The 16,902-nt window shown below is 48.8% G+C and overlaps 2 protein-coding genes across 4 annotated transcripts in view; one reads left to right on the forward strand and one right to left on the reverse strand.

Moving 5' to 3' along the window:
* Positions 1–343: 343 nt before the first annotated feature.
* On the forward strand, positions 344–6,770 carry CD40LG (CD40 ligand). The gene is made up of 6 exons (XM_064670049.1): positions 344–1,222; positions 3,010–3,147; positions 3,684–3,726; positions 3,997–4,053; positions 4,354–4,416; positions 6,227–6,770. Exons 1-6 carry the CDS (start codon positions 1,067–1,069, stop codon positions 6,589–6,591), a joined length of 822 nt encoding a protein of 273 aa, XP_064526119.1. The 5' UTR covers positions 344–1,066; the 3' UTR covers positions 6,592–6,770.
* A 6,072-nt stretch (positions 6,771–12,842) lies between these two features.
* ARHGEF6 (Rac/Cdc42 guanine nucleotide exchange factor 6) overlaps positions 12,843–16,902 on the reverse strand; it is a 38,545-nt gene continuing 34,485 nt past the window's right edge. For all 3 annotated transcript variants that reach the window (XM_064670051.1, XM_064670050.1, XM_064670052.1), the window contains 4 exons: positions 15,834–15,923; positions 15,013–15,112; positions 14,103–14,157; positions 12,843–13,198 (listed from right to left, as the gene is read on the reverse strand). In XM_064670051.1, the coding sequence (XP_064526121.1) occupies positions 13,058–13,198; positions 14,103–14,157; positions 15,013–15,112; positions 15,834–15,923 (386 nt within the window). In that variant the 3' untranslated portion in view covers positions 12,843–13,057. The remainder of the gene's footprint in view (positions 13,199–14,102; positions 14,158–15,012; positions 15,113–15,833; positions 15,924–16,902) is intronic.

Here is a 16,902-nt window from a genome sequence, read left to right on the forward strand (position 1 = left end):
AAAGCAGTGAGGACCCCTCTGTATTTACCCTAAATTATTTTAGTTACATGTACACAAGAATGTCGGATGCCTGAAAAGCTTGGGGGCAGGACCTCACCTCCCTGCTGCCAGCTTGAGAGGGGTAAGGGCATAGAGGGGACAAGCATTGCCCAGAGTTGGTGGTGATACTGGAAGGTCAGCAGCTGACAGGAGTGCCTGTCATCTCCAGCAGCACTTTTCATGCCCCGATATGCAGATATAGGTAACATGGATAAGCAGATGCAGGGACTGAGATGGCTGGTGCCTTTGGGTGCAAGGTGAGCACCTCCCAAAGATACTAAGAAAGCTGCTTAAAACTTGTCTCTCCAAATTGATTTGGAGAGGGAGGTTCAAACTTTGGGCTTCAAAGTCCTACTATCTGTTGAGGATCATGAAAGCTGTGCCCACACTAGGGTCACTAGGGTGCCCATAGAGATGATCCCTCCTCCCAGATCATCCAGCCTCCCCAGGCAGAGACTTCACCCCTGGGGAGCACAAGAGAAGGCAGAAACCAGCACAACCCACCTGCCTCAGCCAAGTGTCTTCACTGCCAAAAATCGTCCTTCTCTTGAAGGAAATGAACAGCAAAAAGCCTTTCTTCCCCTTTTGAGAAACAACCAACTTTCTGAGTGCTTCCTAGCCCCTGGCAGCCCACAGTGCTTCTCAGCAGCTCTCTACCTGTCTTCATTTCTTTGAAGACAACTTGCCACAAAACTTTCATCAGCAACAGGAAAAAAAACCACCAGGGAATAGTTTGGAGTGATTTAAGGGCAAGTATGAATATACAGAATAAGAACCTCTCTCTGTTTCTTGTAGAACAGTAGGAAAAAGGCATGGAAGTGCAACAGAGAGAAGAAAGTCTAAGCAACCTTTTTTTTTTGTTGTTGTGGGAGATGGTAGTGAACAAACCTACCCACTACGAAGAGGTTTTTCCAGGAAGTGTAGGTTGCTGCAACCTGTATCCCTTGAGCAGTGGGCGCTCGCACAACAGTTCTCATGCTACTTGCAAGCAGCTCATTTGAAGGAGCCCCAGCCAAGTGCAAGGAGGATGAATGAACCCTACAGCCCTGAGACACCCCGACCCATCAGCAGCACCTCACCTGGCACCATGAAGATGTTCATGGGCTTCCTCACCGTATTTATTGTCGCACAGATGATCGGGACCGTGCTCTTCTGTTTATATCTTCACATGAAGATGGATAAGGTAAGTGGAGAAAGAAGGTTGCCTGTTTCTGCTGGATTGCTGGCACGGTTTGACTTCAGCTGTGGTGAGGCTGCTCACCAAAAGGATGAACATGGCAGAAGACGATGCTGACCACTGGAGGGATGCAGCAGTAGCATTTATCTCACCCGTGTTCTCATTTCTGCTTTAGTTTGACGTGAAGATGTACACTGGGGAAGGGATCTGTTCCATTTGTTAACAAAAAGAGAATGGATCACTCAAGAAGAGCCGTTAAGAGCAACCCTGGCAGCCCATGGCCAGTCCGGGGACGGGAGAGTGTGGTTTAGGCGTTCAAGTGGATGTTTTAGGCTTGGTGGTGGTTTTTCTGGGTTTGTAGCACTTGGCACGCACTGTGACACTAATTGTGAAGATGAAAGGTCCAGAAATGAAAATTTTTTTAGAGTTTCATGTATGAATTTTACCAACGTCTCACTTCAGATGATATCTTTCGATTCAGGGAAGAGAAGACTGGACCTTAGTAGTTTGTCATTTTTTGAAGAGACGCGGTATCGGTGATCCTGTCCCATACCTGGGACAATATTTACCAAAAAGTTAGAGTCTGAAAAGCTGTTTTTGAGGTTGCCATGATTGCAGCCACACTGCATAATGCTTACAATCACCAATCTAAAGCTACTTTCCTCCAAATCAGAAAAGACTGCCAGCTAAAGAAATATGTGCCTAAAACCCAGACCGAGTTTTTCTTGCCAGATGCACCAATAAGGTCGTCATTACTGATTTTTAAATGTATTATCTCAACTTAAATTGAAATTTAAGTGGGTGATTTCTGATCTTCAAGGATGGAGAACAATCCTGAGCTAGAGGATCTTAAAGGGGGGTGGCAGGGAACTTTGCTGCACAGAGTTTGCAGCTTGGGGCAAAGGAGTGAGTAGAGGGTCCCCAGCAGAGTGAAATGTGACTGCATGGGGTCACCACAGAGGATTAGAGGCAGCTGAAATGCAGTCACAGGTGGCAGGAGGATTTCAGCTGCCTTCAGAGCTTGTGGCAGGACTTCAAACCCAACCCTCCACATCCCAGTGCTGCTTGTGCTGAGCGCTCTGCCCAGCCATCTGTCTTCGTGTCCAGCTGCATTTTCTCTTTGCCATTTAGCTGACTGCTAGGTTTAAAAAGAAAAAAAAAAAGAACAAAACCAGGTATAATTTCACAAATCAGTATTTTGATGCATTTATTTGTTAATTTATTGGTTTCTCATTTTTTTTCAATCTGAAACTCTTGGCGCAATTCAGCCCCAACCCACAAGTAGTTTTGTTTTCTTGGCAGCTCTTTTTAATCAATAAGTGAGTAAAAAAATGTCAAGCCCCCTGTGTGGGCAGGGAAACAAGGGGCTGAGCAAGCAGCCCAGCTGCTGGGGCTGCTGGGGCTACTGGGGAAGCAGCTGCAAACCCTGAGTCCCTGGGCTTTCCTGAGATTTCTGTGCCTTTTGGAAAAGGCAGAGAGAGACATTTAAACTCATTATTAAGGTGATAGAAAAATAGATCCTGAACAATCATCCTCTCACCCAGCATTGCTGATCAGGATGAGCTCTGTGGGTGCAATTCCCAGAGGAGGTGCAGATGCTGTGTTGGGTGGCTGGTGGGAGCTCTCGGTACCCACAGTTTGTCTGCTCAGCTCATCCCAGTGCTGAACGTATGACCCTGAGCTTCCCAGGCTGTAATTTATCCCTGGCAGGAATACAGCATGGCTCTGCTGGCAGCTGTTGCAGGTTTCCCACTAACATTCCATTCACCCTCTCTTCTCTCTCCTGTTGGCAGATGGAAGAGACGTTGAGCTTAGATGAAGATTACATCTTCCTGAGGAAAGTACAGAAATGTCGGACGCCAGAAGGTCAGAAGTCGACATTACTGGACTGTGAACAGATTTTAAAGGGTTTCCAGAATCTCCAGTACAAGGTACGTGCTGCTCTGCGAATAAAGAAAGGGTCTCTGTTTAGGAGTGGCTGTGCTGGCCAAAGCAGGCAGGAAGGGGACATTTCTTCCTCGTTGTCACTGCGTGATGACAACAATGACCTCAGCTAAACCTTCAGGTTTGCATCAGTGCCTGACTGACTACCAAAATTGTGTCTGAGATGAGCCCTGCTCAGCAGCCCTGAAACCCCCTGCTGTAGGGGCAGGGATGTGCCTGGCAGCACTTAAAGCTCTCTGACATGTTTTTAAATGAAAAGATGTTTGTTTGCTTCTTTCTTTTTTTTTTTCAAATAGACTTTGCCCTTGACATAATTTTAATTGCATGAAAACTAAGATCATAAACAAACCCCCTGCTGCAAACAATGATGCTAGGGGAGGAAGGGTTCTGTCATTTTTGACACCTTTGCTAGGAGATGTCAGGGCCAAACAGCACCAACTCGAGCAGTGACCATACAGAAGCTTTCAAAATCATTTATTTGTACATCTTCAAAAAAATATATATGTTTTTACTGTTGTTACAGGACGGAGCCATCGAGGAGCAGCCCAAGTATGACATGCAGAGAGGTGAGTTTCTTGCTGTCACCAGTGCACCCATAGCTTGGTCTGGAAAGGGATTTCCTTCACCCTGCAGCAGCTCAGAGTATGGCATGGAGGCAGGGGACAGATCAGGGTTTGATGCATCCCCATGGGGGTAGGACTGTGCACAGCATGGGGCTGGTGGAGGGGGGCACTGGGCATGGGTGTCTCACCAGGGCAGGCAGTTCTGGGTGGCACAATGGCTGAAGTTGATGAAACTGAACCCAAAACTAAATTCATGGTCTTTCTGCATTGCAGGTCATGAGCACCATGAACATCCCCATTTGACACACAAGAATGAGACGTCTGTGGCAGGTGAGGTGTGGGCACATCCAGATCCTGTCCCAGCAGTGGGAAAGGTGGCACTGTCTCCTCCATGGGCTTTATGCCTCAGAGGCTCTGCCTCAGAGGCAACTGCATGTCTCTGCTGAGTAGAGGCCAGGTCCTGCTTTACTCAGAGCTGGGGTTGGAATCTGGAGACACTGTATCTGAGCTGGAATTGGACTGTAGAGAAACATAATAGTGGGAGGTGCTGCAGTCCCTGTAGAGGAGCTGTGCTGCCCAGGGGGGACAGGGTGCCAAGGCGTTAATAACACTGGCCTTTTGGAATTGCAGCAGAGAAGAGGCAGCCAATTGCAGTCCACCTGGCAGTTCAGCAGAGCAACAATGCAGGCTCAGGTAAGACAGACCCGCTTGGTCTGACCTCGGCCAGGGAGCCAGTGGGACATGGCAGTGTGCATCCCCAGTCCTGCCCTGTGGCTCTCTAGAGGCCAGGGACAAAGCAACTCCAGCATGAAAGTGTGCCCCCAAAGCACAGCAAACCTCTCTGTCACCACCTGCTCCTGTGCCACATGGGGTTCACACATCCCGTGCCAACTGTCCTCAGTAGCTGTATATATGTGCCTTCCTAGCAATGCACCACAACAGCTTAATCTTTACAAGTGGTAAAATTTTTCTCATCATATTTAAGGAAAAAACTTCCCACTTTTCTTTTGTTCTTCAAATTGAGTTCTTTTGCTCTCCTGGCCACACCTAGCTGGGGTGGCTGCTGAAGGAGGGCTCTGCTGGCATATTGTATCTGCTGATTTAGGCAAGCTGCACTTATTCACAGCCATGGCCACGCTAGATTTGCGAGATCTCCCTGAGTCCATTTGCACTTGTGTGTCCCTCTGTATTGACCATGGGGGCTCTCACTGCTCTGTCCCCCAGCATACCTTTAGCTAAGGGACATCCCTCAAGAGCAAGGATTACCAAAGTGAGTATGAGCTTGCAAGGCCACTCTCTCCATCTGGCAAGGCTTTCACAATCTGAGCACTTCTGATTTAATTCTGGAGTAACTGACAGCAATCAGCAACTGCTCTTTCCATCTCTGACGCAGCATTTCACCCAGAGCATAGTTTATCTGTGGAAAGCTAAGATAAGATCAAAGAAGTGAGAAACTTGCTGCATTTTAAAACTCCTTGCTCAAGCACTTGTTGAGTCCATAAAGCAAGTTGAAATAGCCCAGAGAGCAGCAGTTGCCTGGTGCTCAGCTCCGTGTGGGCAAATGTCCCTGTGGGATGCTCAGTCTTGGACTATGGGCTACGTGGCTCCCCCAGGATCACCCAGGTCACCCTGCAACAGGGACTGGGACTCTGGGCTGGGGCAGTTGAACTCATTATTTCTCTTGGAGCCAGGTTGCTCACCCTGGCTGCTCTTGCAGGTGTCTCCGTAGGCTGGGGAAGGCAGAGGTTCAAATTCCCTCCCGGAGGTCAGAGCTGACCTCAGTCCCTATGGTTTCCCCATCTCTTTATTGGCTTACCTGCATCAGCTCTGTGAGCTACCAGGATGACACCAGTAGTGCCCCAAAAGCCACGGCAGCAGCTGGTCTGTGTGAGCCGTGGTCCCGGTGGTGGGAAGCAGCACTCACTGTGCAAAGCCCTTCCAGCTCTGCACCCAGGCAGGGATCAGAATTGTGGGGTGTTCAGTTTTGTGCTTCCTTGGTAAAGTCTTGCCATCTCCAGAGGCCAGGTGGAGGAGGGACTTTGGAGGAAAGGCTGTGTGCCCTGGGATGGGAGGTTCTGAATAATGGAGTTGCAGTATGCTTTGGCAGCGCTCTGAGGGCTTGGAGGTTGTATCCCTGAAATCCATGGAGATAGCAACCCTACAGGAGTTGACACAGGAGTGTGTTTGGTCTGTGGTGGTAACCATGTGCAATCCTCCTCCCTAAGCATTTCCACTTGGCCTGATGAAGGAAGCAAAATGCTCCTCCACTTGCATATCAATTCAAGGGTGTCAAGGACAGTGACCAGCAACATGGGTTAAACCTGCCCTGGCCCTGGGGAAAGGGACCTGCTCCCATGGGCTGGAGTTGGTGTCCTGGGGTGTGAAGGACCCACCCCCACACCCCACAGACAAACAGAGGCTGTGAGGCCAGATGTCTGTGGGGGGTCCCCGCAAAAACTGGATGTCTCCTTCTCCCAGCTCACCTGCAACACTCTCTCCACAGTGCTACAGTGGCAGGAGACCATGTATGGCCCCACAAACATCTTGATATCCAACCACGAGGGGAAACTGAAGGTGAAGGAAGCAGGGCTCTACTACATCTACTCCCAAGTCAGCTTCTGCACCAAGGAACCATCCTCGGCACCCTTCACCCTCTTTATTTACTTGCATCTCCCCAAGGAAGAGGACCGGCTCTTGCTGAAGGGACTAGAGACACAGGGCACCCGGAGTGACTGCGAACTCCGGTCCATCCGGGTGGGAGGTGTCTTCAAGCTCCGGGAAGATGACATGGTCTTTGTCAACGTGACAGACTCCACAAAACTGAACTACAACCATGGCAACAACTACTTTGGCATCTTCAAGCTGTAGTGAGGAACCCAAGCTGGGGTTCCAGCCCAACTTTGTTGAGCAACGTGCCTTTCCCTGTTTCCCTTTATTTATGTTCCTCTGCCTCTTTGTTTTTCTTGTTTCTTAATTTGTATATTTTGTTATTTATTAATGAGGGCCAGGGGGCCCTGAGAACACAAATGGAACAAAGTTTGAGGCTGTTGTTGTTTGCTTTTAGCTTTCTTCTGCCACTGCCAATGATTTGGTACACGATGGTGCTGGGTGTCTGGGTCCACACACCCCACATTCCTGGCAGGGTCACTGTCCCCATTATGTCACAAGAGCTTTGTTTAGCAAACTACCATCAACGTTTCTTTCCTAGCAACTGTAGGATGGCTTGGGGCACCTCAGCCAAGCTGTGTTCATGCATATCTCCCGTACCAATCTGCTTACCAAACATCAACGGAAAAACATAAAAAGGCTTAGGAACGTCTTCTCTAAAGGAATCAGTCAGCCCAGCACTGCCCTTACGTTCTAGCTGCTGGTGATGCATCGTTGCCACCCTGTCTGCTGTATTTTGAGAACCCTCTATTTTCCATCCATGCCTACCTATGAAACTCAACCAGTCTTCCCAGTGTGTCACTGCCTTGGCCGGGTTCATACTTGGTGACAATTGCTCCACATCAGAGGAGTGATTGGTGGCTGAGGTGGGACTGCTGATTTCAAGGCAGAGTGAGGGTAAGGCACCAGTGGTGCTCTGCTCTCGGTGACCTGAACCTGCTCACCAGACTGTCCTTCCTCCTGCCTCTGCAGGTAGAAAACCCTCTGCCTGTGGACTGTTTCACTCCTCTGTGGAAGGGGCATTGGGCAGCGCCTCAAAATTGGACCTGCATCTTCTCCTGAGACCCCTCCTACCCTAAGAGGAGGACCAGAAAAGCACAAGGGTGGCAGGACCAAGCCCTCCCAAGGGGCATGTGCAGAGCATCTTCTGGCTGTCCTCACTGAGGATGTGCCAACAGTGGCACTTTTCCTGAGCTCCAGGAGAGCAGGACCCTGTCTTTGGCAGGGGGTGGGGTACCTGGTGAACACTGCACACTGGGGTCTTCCAACCCTCTTCTGCAGCTTGGCATGTGGGGAAGGTGAGCAGGGCACAAGGATGCTGATGCAGCATTTTATTAAAGTATTTGAAGATTACACAGGTGGCAAGCCCGGGGCATTGTGTTATACTGGTGACACTTGTCAGAGTCACAAAATTTGGAGAGACTCCTAGAAATCAACAGGAAGAGCTTCCAGATTTTGGCAGTCCTTAGGCTTTTCTTTGCTCGAGGCTGCAAGTCTAGTCCTAAGTGCCACCAGTGATGGGATGGACGGGGCAGTCTTTGCACAGCTCATTGCAGTGCTGGGTGCCCAGCACAGCCCCTACCATACAGCTCAGAGACGGTCTGGTTTCACTATAATTTAATATGTATTTTTTGGCTGTTCTCCAAAACTGCCTAACTTCATCAGGGAGTGGACAACTCTTGTCTGACACCATGCAGAAGGAATATTTATTTAACTAAAACGGTCTTATATTTGTAACCAGAGAGAGATTGCATGCTAGGGGACTATGCTGCAGCCTATTTCAATATCCATGGTTTCCCCTTCCCCAGTGTGGGGTTTTGTCCACTGATCACCCAGCTAATACAGTTTATGAATTAAGAGATAGGTGGCCTTGTATGTTTCAAATGCTGCTCAGCCTTCCCCATCCCAGGCTGGGATTTCCTGGGGTCCTGCTTGGAGCCTGGGGACTGAGAGTGGGGCGGCACTGGGGGCACACTGGGGACAGCCAGTCCCAAAAGCCTCCAGGGGCAGCCATCTCACCATGCTCCTTGGGGCATGTTGGGGTGCCAGGGCCAGGCATCACTGGGGACATTTTGGCTGGAGGAGGAAGAAGGGAGCCCCTGCCCTGGGAAGGCAGCAGGGCACTGGAGGTGCAGCACCAGGCACAGCTGTGGAGCAGAGCGGTGGGGAGTAGTTTAACAGGATTGAGGACACCTGACTGGAAGAGGATTATTCCTGCCTGTCCTAAGGTCATGGAGCCTGCACGGATGTCTCTGCTTTGGAGCAGAGGATGGATGCTGCACAAGCTGGGATCCTGTGGCTGCTGTGTGTGGAGCTGGGCAGCTGCTGCCTCCCCTGGCCTCCTGCGGTGTCGAGGGTCTGACCGCATTCCTGCTGCTGCTGAAACACAGCCAGGCAGTGCTGGCACGGCTTGAGAGCCCCAAACCTCCACAGGGGAGGTGGAGTTGCTTGGTCACGGTGGGAGTGTGTGGGAGCCACAGGAGAATCCAAACTGGCGTGGTCTGAGACAGAAAAAGCTGGGAGTGAGCAGATGGGGAGGGGAGGGCCATGAGGAGCATGTGTGTGGCCAAAACCTTCAGGAGCAGAAAAACTGTTCGTCATGAGCCAGGAGAAACTGTGATCAGTGCACAGCCCTGGAGCCCCTGCAGCCCCCAGCCTCAGTGGGTAGGGGCACCTGCTGGAGACTTTGGGCTGGGCTGTGATCCCCAGCCCAAATCACTGACAGGGGATCCAAGAGCTGCAAATCACATGGTTGGGGGACACAATTAAAGAGGGGACAAAAAACAGGCATAAAACAAGTCCATAAACTCTGCAGCAAGGGCAGCAGGTGCCACCTACCCTGCCCGTGGGCTGCCTGCCTGCCCCTGGCCCCTGCCCATGCCGCTGCTTTTCCCAGGGCTTTTGTTTCTTGCTTCTGTTTCTTTGCTTGCCAAAAATAGCCTGTGGGATTCAGATGTGAGGTAGTGTGTGGGAGGGGAGGAGATTCGATTGCTGCCATCCAGCTGTGCCCTTCTCCCGGGTGGTTTGTTCTCCTCCACTGCCCTGCCCGGTGCTGTAGCAGGCACAGGTTTCCTCTCCCCATGGAAAGTTTGAAGGTTGTCGATTCACTGACTGTTCCCTTGACGTCGGGCCTCTATGTCAGTCCTTGGGCTGTGGATTTTACGGTTTCCAAACTGATTTTTGTTCTTCTCTCTGAGTAAAGAAGGGGAAGAGAGGATGATGATTATGTGGGACACATCAGCAGGACTGGCACAGGGGGTGATAGATGAGCAGTGGCAGGAGTAAGCAGCAGCACAGTCATCTGCTGAGAGAGGTGCTTACATGGCTGAAGACACACTGAACTTGCTGGAAATACATATACATATACTGAGTTTTGTACAAGAAACGAGATTTTGGGCTTTCTTTCTTCAAAAAAGATTTGTATGTGATTTTGCAAGCAGGGTCTCTCCAACTTGGGCCACTGAGCTCAGAGCTGACAGGCAGCAGGAAGTGAAGGATGCCTGTCCGGGGCTCTTGGGTCTGGATGTGGTCCTGCTCTGCCTCTGCAACAATTCTCCCGAGTGCCACTTGGGTTCAAGTGGGCTGTCTTGCAGAATCCTACAACAGTTTGACTTGGACAGGATCTTAAGGATCATCTACTTCCAACCCCCTTGCATGGGTAGGGACACCTTTCACTAGACCATGTTACCCCAAGGTTCATCCAACCTGGCCTTGAACACTTCCAGGGATGGAGCATTCACAGCTTCTCTGGGCAACCTGTGCCTCACCATCCTCACAGTAAAGAATTTCTTCCTAATATCCCATCTAAACCTGCCCTCCATCAGTTTCAGACTTGAGTGTTTTTCCATGATGCACCCAAGGCCAGTATTTCTTTTTTTCCATGTTCTATTTTCCACTCCAAGTGCTGTTTGGAGAGGAAGAGCAGGGTCCAGTCCTCTTGCTCTCAATCCTTGTGCTTTGGTTGCACACTGAGAGTGTGGCATGTCCTACCAAAGAGTTAAAAAAAACCCCAGTGTGCAGGAGAGTCTTGTCCAAGTGGTAGACCAAAGGAAATCCTGTCACCACACCTAATCCCCAGAAAAGAACACACTAAACTAAAAAAAAAAAAATAATCTCAAACAGGCAGGAAGTCACTTATCTACAGCAGCTGGCTGGTGCAGCAGAGAGCAGCCTGTTCTCCATAAAGCATCCCTGTGAGCAGAGTGCATGCAGGGCCTGAGGGATGAAAGTGTATCTTCTTCCCCTGGGAGCAGGCGCCCTTCCCTGCTGCAGGTCTGGGTGATGGTGGGAATAAACAGCCCAAGTGCCAGCATCACCCTTTGCTCCTGTATCCCTACCAGCATCCAGTAAATCAGAGGCAGGACAATGCAGCCATGGGCATTTTGAGCAAATCAGCGATGCCCAGAGCAAGTCCTGGCTTTGCTTTCGCAATGGAAACAAAGGAAGCAGCACCGAGGGCTAAGAAGAGACTTTTATCCTTCTTTATTTGTTGAAAATGTCAATTAAAAAACTGTTCAAAATAAAAACATGTTAGAAAAGTTGAACTTGCATAAGTAGTTACAGTAAATAAACCTACATGACAAAGATAAACTGGAAGGCAGCTGACACAACATCCATCTAAAGACAGACTCACTGGAACCTATTTACAAAGCACTGTAAACAAAGTAAATATGGAAACATTGCTGTCCATCCGGCATGGCTTCTTTTCCTTTTTATTTTCTTGTCTTTTTTTGGCTTCTAGCTCTTGACAAAACGCTTGATCCAAAAAGTCCCAGTGTGCCCTCCATCACATAACATCTCACAAACATGCATATGTACACAGCACGGGTTTCAACTAAACCTGGGGGCAGTGAGGACACATTTCTACCCTCTCCTCGGAGTGTAAAGGGTCCTTGGTTTGCTTCCTTGCACTGGCTGCATGTTGCAAGCCCAGTTCCCAGCCCAGCTTTGGCCAGGCAGCAGGACCAGATAGTGCTGAGGTGTCTGGGCATGGCATCCCAGGGCAGCAGAATGTGCAGCAAAGGTCCTTTTCCTGGAAAACGATTAACAGGAACACTAGGGCTCAACTGCTGACCAAACCACTCAACTGTGTGCCTGGGTGGGGATGTGGGGAGCTGCCATCCAGCTGGGATGCTCTGGGCATGGCAAATGAAGCCAGACCTCTGTTTTGTCCTAGAAACAGCTTAAAGAGCATTTCTTATTACACTCCTTATGATCTTCTTGAGTCTATTTCTCCCTAAACACCATTTGCTATGTCCTGGCTGAATTTTAATGGCAAGGAGGGAGTTGTAATTATTGCCTCTGTTATGTCCTTCATGACCAACGTAACGGTGTGACTGTAATGATCTGTGGTGCCTTTGCACACCCTGGGACCATGCTGCCCAGTGAGATAAATAAGACTTATCATTAACTTTAACAGAAGGTTATTTTTATAATGCTGTTAAGGAAGGAAGGAAAACATCAGTTCTAAACTAGGGTATAACACCAAATAAGATGAAGATAGCTGATACATATGCATGTTGCCTGTGTGCTGTGTTCGAGGAGCTGTGCAGGGATCTGGAAGGGTGTTGCACATCCTTTTCCCAGAAGCGTTCCAGCTCTTGTCAAAGCATAAATACCTTTCCTATTCCAAGAGAAAGTTCCTTTTCTCTAGCAGAAAGCCCCTTTGGGGCGATGGGGGGAGAAGTGGCCATTGGCTACATTCCCAGCCTTTGGGAAGGAGTGATGGAGAGCCTAACGTGGGCAGGAGGGAGCAGGAACCAGCACATTTGGGGTTGTTTTGTTGTTGTCAAGCAGTGTTTACATTTCATACAGAGAAAAGCACATCCTGCAAGGGGAAGCGCAGCAAAACTATAATCTCCTAGGATACCTGGACACTCAATGTGAAAACAAAGCAGGGGGGTAGGAGTTTTAGGTCATGCATAAGAAACGGGATGGGGGGCAGAACAGCGGTTACCTGTTGTGCTAATCACGAGCTGTAAGGAGGCAGCACTGTGCAACACACCTTCCCATGCGCTCTGACAGGTGCTCCAGGTCTGACCTCCCCAGGGAGTTCAAATGTCTTCATGTTAATTGCACATTTTAATCAGTATCAAGGCCACACAGGAACCACAGTATTGCTGGGCTCTAGTTCGCTACAGTCAACTAATGGGGAAAAAGAAGGTGAATGGGAAAAGCTTCCCCAGTTGTGATTATCTGAAAAGAGGAGCATGGTGCTTTTTGGTTTCTGCTCAACGCCACCTCAATAATGTTTTCATTCAATAAATAGGTACCGGTGCTTTTGAAAAGAATGAAAGCATTAAAAAGTGCCTTAAGCTTCCTCTAGGAAACTGCTGCCCAAGCCTTTGTGAGCAGTAATCATCAGCAGAGTTTGTATTTGCTCCCAGTAGCAGGTACGATGAGGTATTAGTTGCTGCAGATGAATTGTGAATCATGGACCGCTTGCTTACTGGTTTACTTGTTTGTTTTTACTTGATTGTTTCTGCTTTATTTCCTTACTGGATGGAAGAAAAACTATTTTTTTTCTCTATGACTTTTTTTTTTTTTTTTTTGGTAACAAAATTCCCCAAACCAACAAAATAAGGAGCAAGAAGAGGCAAAGGATCCAGTTCCGCTTCCCAAAAAACACCTGAGGTCACACACCACTGCCAGCAGCTTCTCCCCAAATTCAGGCGATCAGGGACGACTTGCGCCCCGTGTCCTCCCTGCCACACTCGTCTGTCTGCTTCAGCAGCCTTCTAACCAGCTTCTCCAAGTCCTTCCTGGATTTTAGCTCTTCCTCCAAACACTGTTTCATCCTTTTGTTCTCCTGCAAGGTGAGAAATAAAGGAATAAAGACACAGTTAATGCCCAGGCACTTGATGCAATGAGGTCCTTCCACGTGCCTGCCTAGTGCCTCAGAGGTGATGAAATATCAGGGACATTTGGTAGGAGCTTCTGAGGATGAGAATATAAGTGGACTGGACCACAATTAACCCAAACAGATCCTTACTACCTCACAGACCTGCAAAAAAGTCTCCTGACTTTAATCAGGAAGAAACATCCTCCCTAGAAATGTAATTTTAGCCTGGGTTGAAGAACTCTCTTCTCCTGGGGTGGTTTCTCCCACCTCCAGGCTTGGTGCTGGAGGGTGGAGGACATATTTTCTCTGAGTCTGTAAGAACTGGTATTCACCAGACCCCTATATGGACAGTCAAGTTGAAAGAGCTTTTAGAATAGGGGGAAAGTTTCATGTTACCACAAGAGCAGCTACTCCTTCCCTCCTGTGGTTTTTGGTGCTCAAGTAATTGCATGGAGAATGAGAGGAAACAGCCTCTGGTTGTGCCAGAGGAGATTTAGATTGAATATTAGGAAAAATTTCTTCACAGAAAGGGTTGTCAAGCACTGGAACAGGGAGGTGGTGGAGTCACCATTCCTGGAGTTGTTCATAGAATGTGTGGCTGTGGCACTTGTGAACATGGTTTAGTGGTGAACGTGGTTCTGGGTTGACAGTTGCACTAAATGATCCTCAAGGTCTTTTAAAGCCTTGAAGATTCTATGATTCTGTGATTGAAGGAGCTAAATCAGAAGAAAACTAATGTTCATTCAGGGAGCTGCAGGGTGGGACCAGCATCAGCAGGACTTTTCCCGGGCACTGACCAGTCAAGGATGACCCAGCACAGCCTGACTGGCTTTTGCTCAACTCCCAGCACAAACAATCCCACTCAAATTACCTGCTTTAGCTCTTTGACTTCATCTTTCAGTGCATAAACTGTGTCAACAAGGCTCCTGAAAAAAAATGAAAAGAAAAAAAAGAAGAAGAGTTGGTGTGCAGGAAAACAGTGACAGCACAGGAGCTGTCATGACCCAGGCACTGACTGGGAAGGTGCTTCCAGCTTCTGCTTCACAAGCATCAGGTTGCTGCCTGTAAAGGGACTCTGGAAACACAGCCCAGGAGCATTGATAGGCCACTGGTCCAAAACTCAGGGCTCTTTTCTCAAACTTCAATACCTTGTTCTGCTGTCTTTAAGTTATTAACAATGGTCTGTGGTTTTGGCTTCCTTGTTTATGCTACAGCAATAAATAACAATGTCTTTAATCATGGACATGCCTGAGAATCTTTTGTAAAGCAGCTTGATTCCTTGAGGTTATGCTGCAAAAAAACAAACATGAAAGGAATGCACCATCTGGGTTGGAAAGGGAGCAGATCAACAGAGTCACCCAGATGCAGAAGCTCTGGAACAGGCTGGGAGCACTCACAGGCAGGGTGCCAGGCAGGCTCCCCCGGGGCAGCAGCAGCCCAGCATGTCAGTAGTTAAAAAAAAAAAAGAGTCACTTGTTTGGTTCTGTCCTCCCTGACCCCATTAGCTACATCCGGATAAGTCATAAACTGGGGATCCAGACTCCCAGAGGGAGTATCCATAGGGATACAGCCAGGTCAGGGCAGTTGGGAAGGCAGCTCTGCCCTTAAAAGGGACAAAACAGCAACTGAAATTGCCCAGTGGTTCTTTGCCAGAACTAAGGCAGCAGTCAGGGACACCAGCCCTGCTCCTCTGTGGGGACACAGAAGGACAGGGCATTGGTTTTCAATGCCTTTCCGAAAAGTGACATGGAGATCTGCAGGTGGAGGGCAACCACACTTACTTTTCCTCTGTCACTGTCTGGCCATTGCTTCGTGTTTCCTCTATGATGATTTTCTCTTCCTCAGGAAGAAGGACTTGGGGGATGGAGTCTTTACGGGAGCCTGTGTACAAGAATTGTTCATCAGGAAGAAAAAGGGGGAAATTTCCCTGGTGCCCACCCTGCTCTGGAGACAGGAGCCCTCGTTCTCTCTGCTCCGCTGTGAGCCTGGGGCAGCCTGGAGACATCAGCTCCCTGCCATGGCTAAGTGCAGGCTTGTACATCCCCGAGCTACAGCAGCAAGTGGAAAGTTTTCAAGAGTGCTCAATGCATCTAAAGTTACATCATGACTTATAAATGAAACCATTCAATTAGGGGCAAGAGCTCCCAGAAGAACTGTGGCCTCCCTTTTTTAAATGTACCATTATTTGACAGGTCAGTGATTTAATTTGACATCTCAGCAGCAATGATAAATAGTTATATTTCCAGAGTTGAAGATGTTAGGTTCTTATGAAGCTGCTTGTTCTTAAACATGCAGCTGATTGAGAGATAATATTCATGCTTCCTTTCTAAAGCTATAAGCAACCTGAGATTACCATCAGGTAATCACTGGTGAAATAGCAGTGTCTCATCTGCCCTCCTACCTGCTTCTTCTCTGTGTTTAGAAGAAAAACAATGGCAGCTAAACCACCAGGCAGATAAAGCTCCCTTATCTCGAAGACTGAGCACCACACAGTTTCCTAGCATGAGCCTCACTGCTGTATGATGCAACATCTGTTTTTTCCCAGAGGGGTTATCAGTGTTGTGGGCAGAGTATGAACTAAATAATGTGGTTGTGTGCCCACCTGAGCTGAGAGCTTGCTGGAAGCCTGCCCCAGTACAGTATGCCTCGATCACCTTCAGGATCTGAGCATCTTCCTCCAGCGCAGCAGTACCTGTAAAACATTGCAAACAGCAGCTCACACAAAAACCAAGGTGCTCTGGCCTCATCTCTCCCAGCCTTTGCTCCCAAGCCCTTTAAGAGAAGATTGTGTTGTTTCTGTGGCTGACACTCTATCTGGGACTTTGTTCAATTCTCTTTTGAGGTTCTTTGCATTTTTGGGCCTGTGTGGCACTGAGCACCATGACTAACTGGTATGAAAACGCACTTCTGGCTGATCATTTCATCAAAACCCAGGGGGTGATGCCTGACTTTGGGTGCAGGCAGTGCTGGGAGATGGGCAGGCAAAGCAGCCCTGGTATGGGGGCTCTGGTACATCAGCACCAGAGCAGGACTTGGAAACACGAAGACTTAATTTCCAGCTCCCTCTCAGTGCTGTTTTTCGAGGGAGAGCTGCACACTGCAGCTTGACCATGGCCTGGGTGCCCATGGCCCTTCATGTAAAGCCCCGGAAAAATGTCCCAAGTGGGCTTCAGGGAGCTGTCAGGACATCCCTCTTTGCAGGTGAACACCCTGGCAGGATTTGGGCTTTTTTTGTTCCCTGATTCCCCATGTAAACTATTCTAGGACTTGCTGGCGTGGCCAGGTTTGCCCCAGCTCTTAGACATATTTTGGCCACTTCTGATGTGCAGTTTTACTACAGTTTTTAACTACTTGGGAGTAGTTCTCTGGCTTCATACCCAGAACAAGACCACCCACAACCTGTGACCTTGTGGTAGCAATCACGAGGAGGGTGGTGGCATGTGTAGCAGTCATAACTGGGAGGGGAGGAGGGGATCTGTCAGAGGCTGAGGACCAGTGCACCTCCAGAAGCCTCCCCTGCTCAGCAGCATGTGGGCTCATCACAATGAGAGCACCCTGCCTGTAAAGAAAGGGTGTCCTCAAAGTCCCATGGAGATCACTGAAAACACAGAAACCTCCAGAGATAAAAGAAAAATAGAATCATAGAATGATTTGGGTTGGAAGGGACCTTA

This window comes from Pseudopipra pipra, chromosome 13 (assembly GCF_036250125.1).
Source record: "Pseudopipra pipra isolate bDixPip1 chromosome 13, bDixPip1.hap1, whole genome shotgun sequence".
Classification (NCBI taxonomy): domain Eukaryota; kingdom Metazoa; phylum Chordata; class Aves; order Passeriformes; family Pipridae; genus Pseudopipra; species Pseudopipra pipra.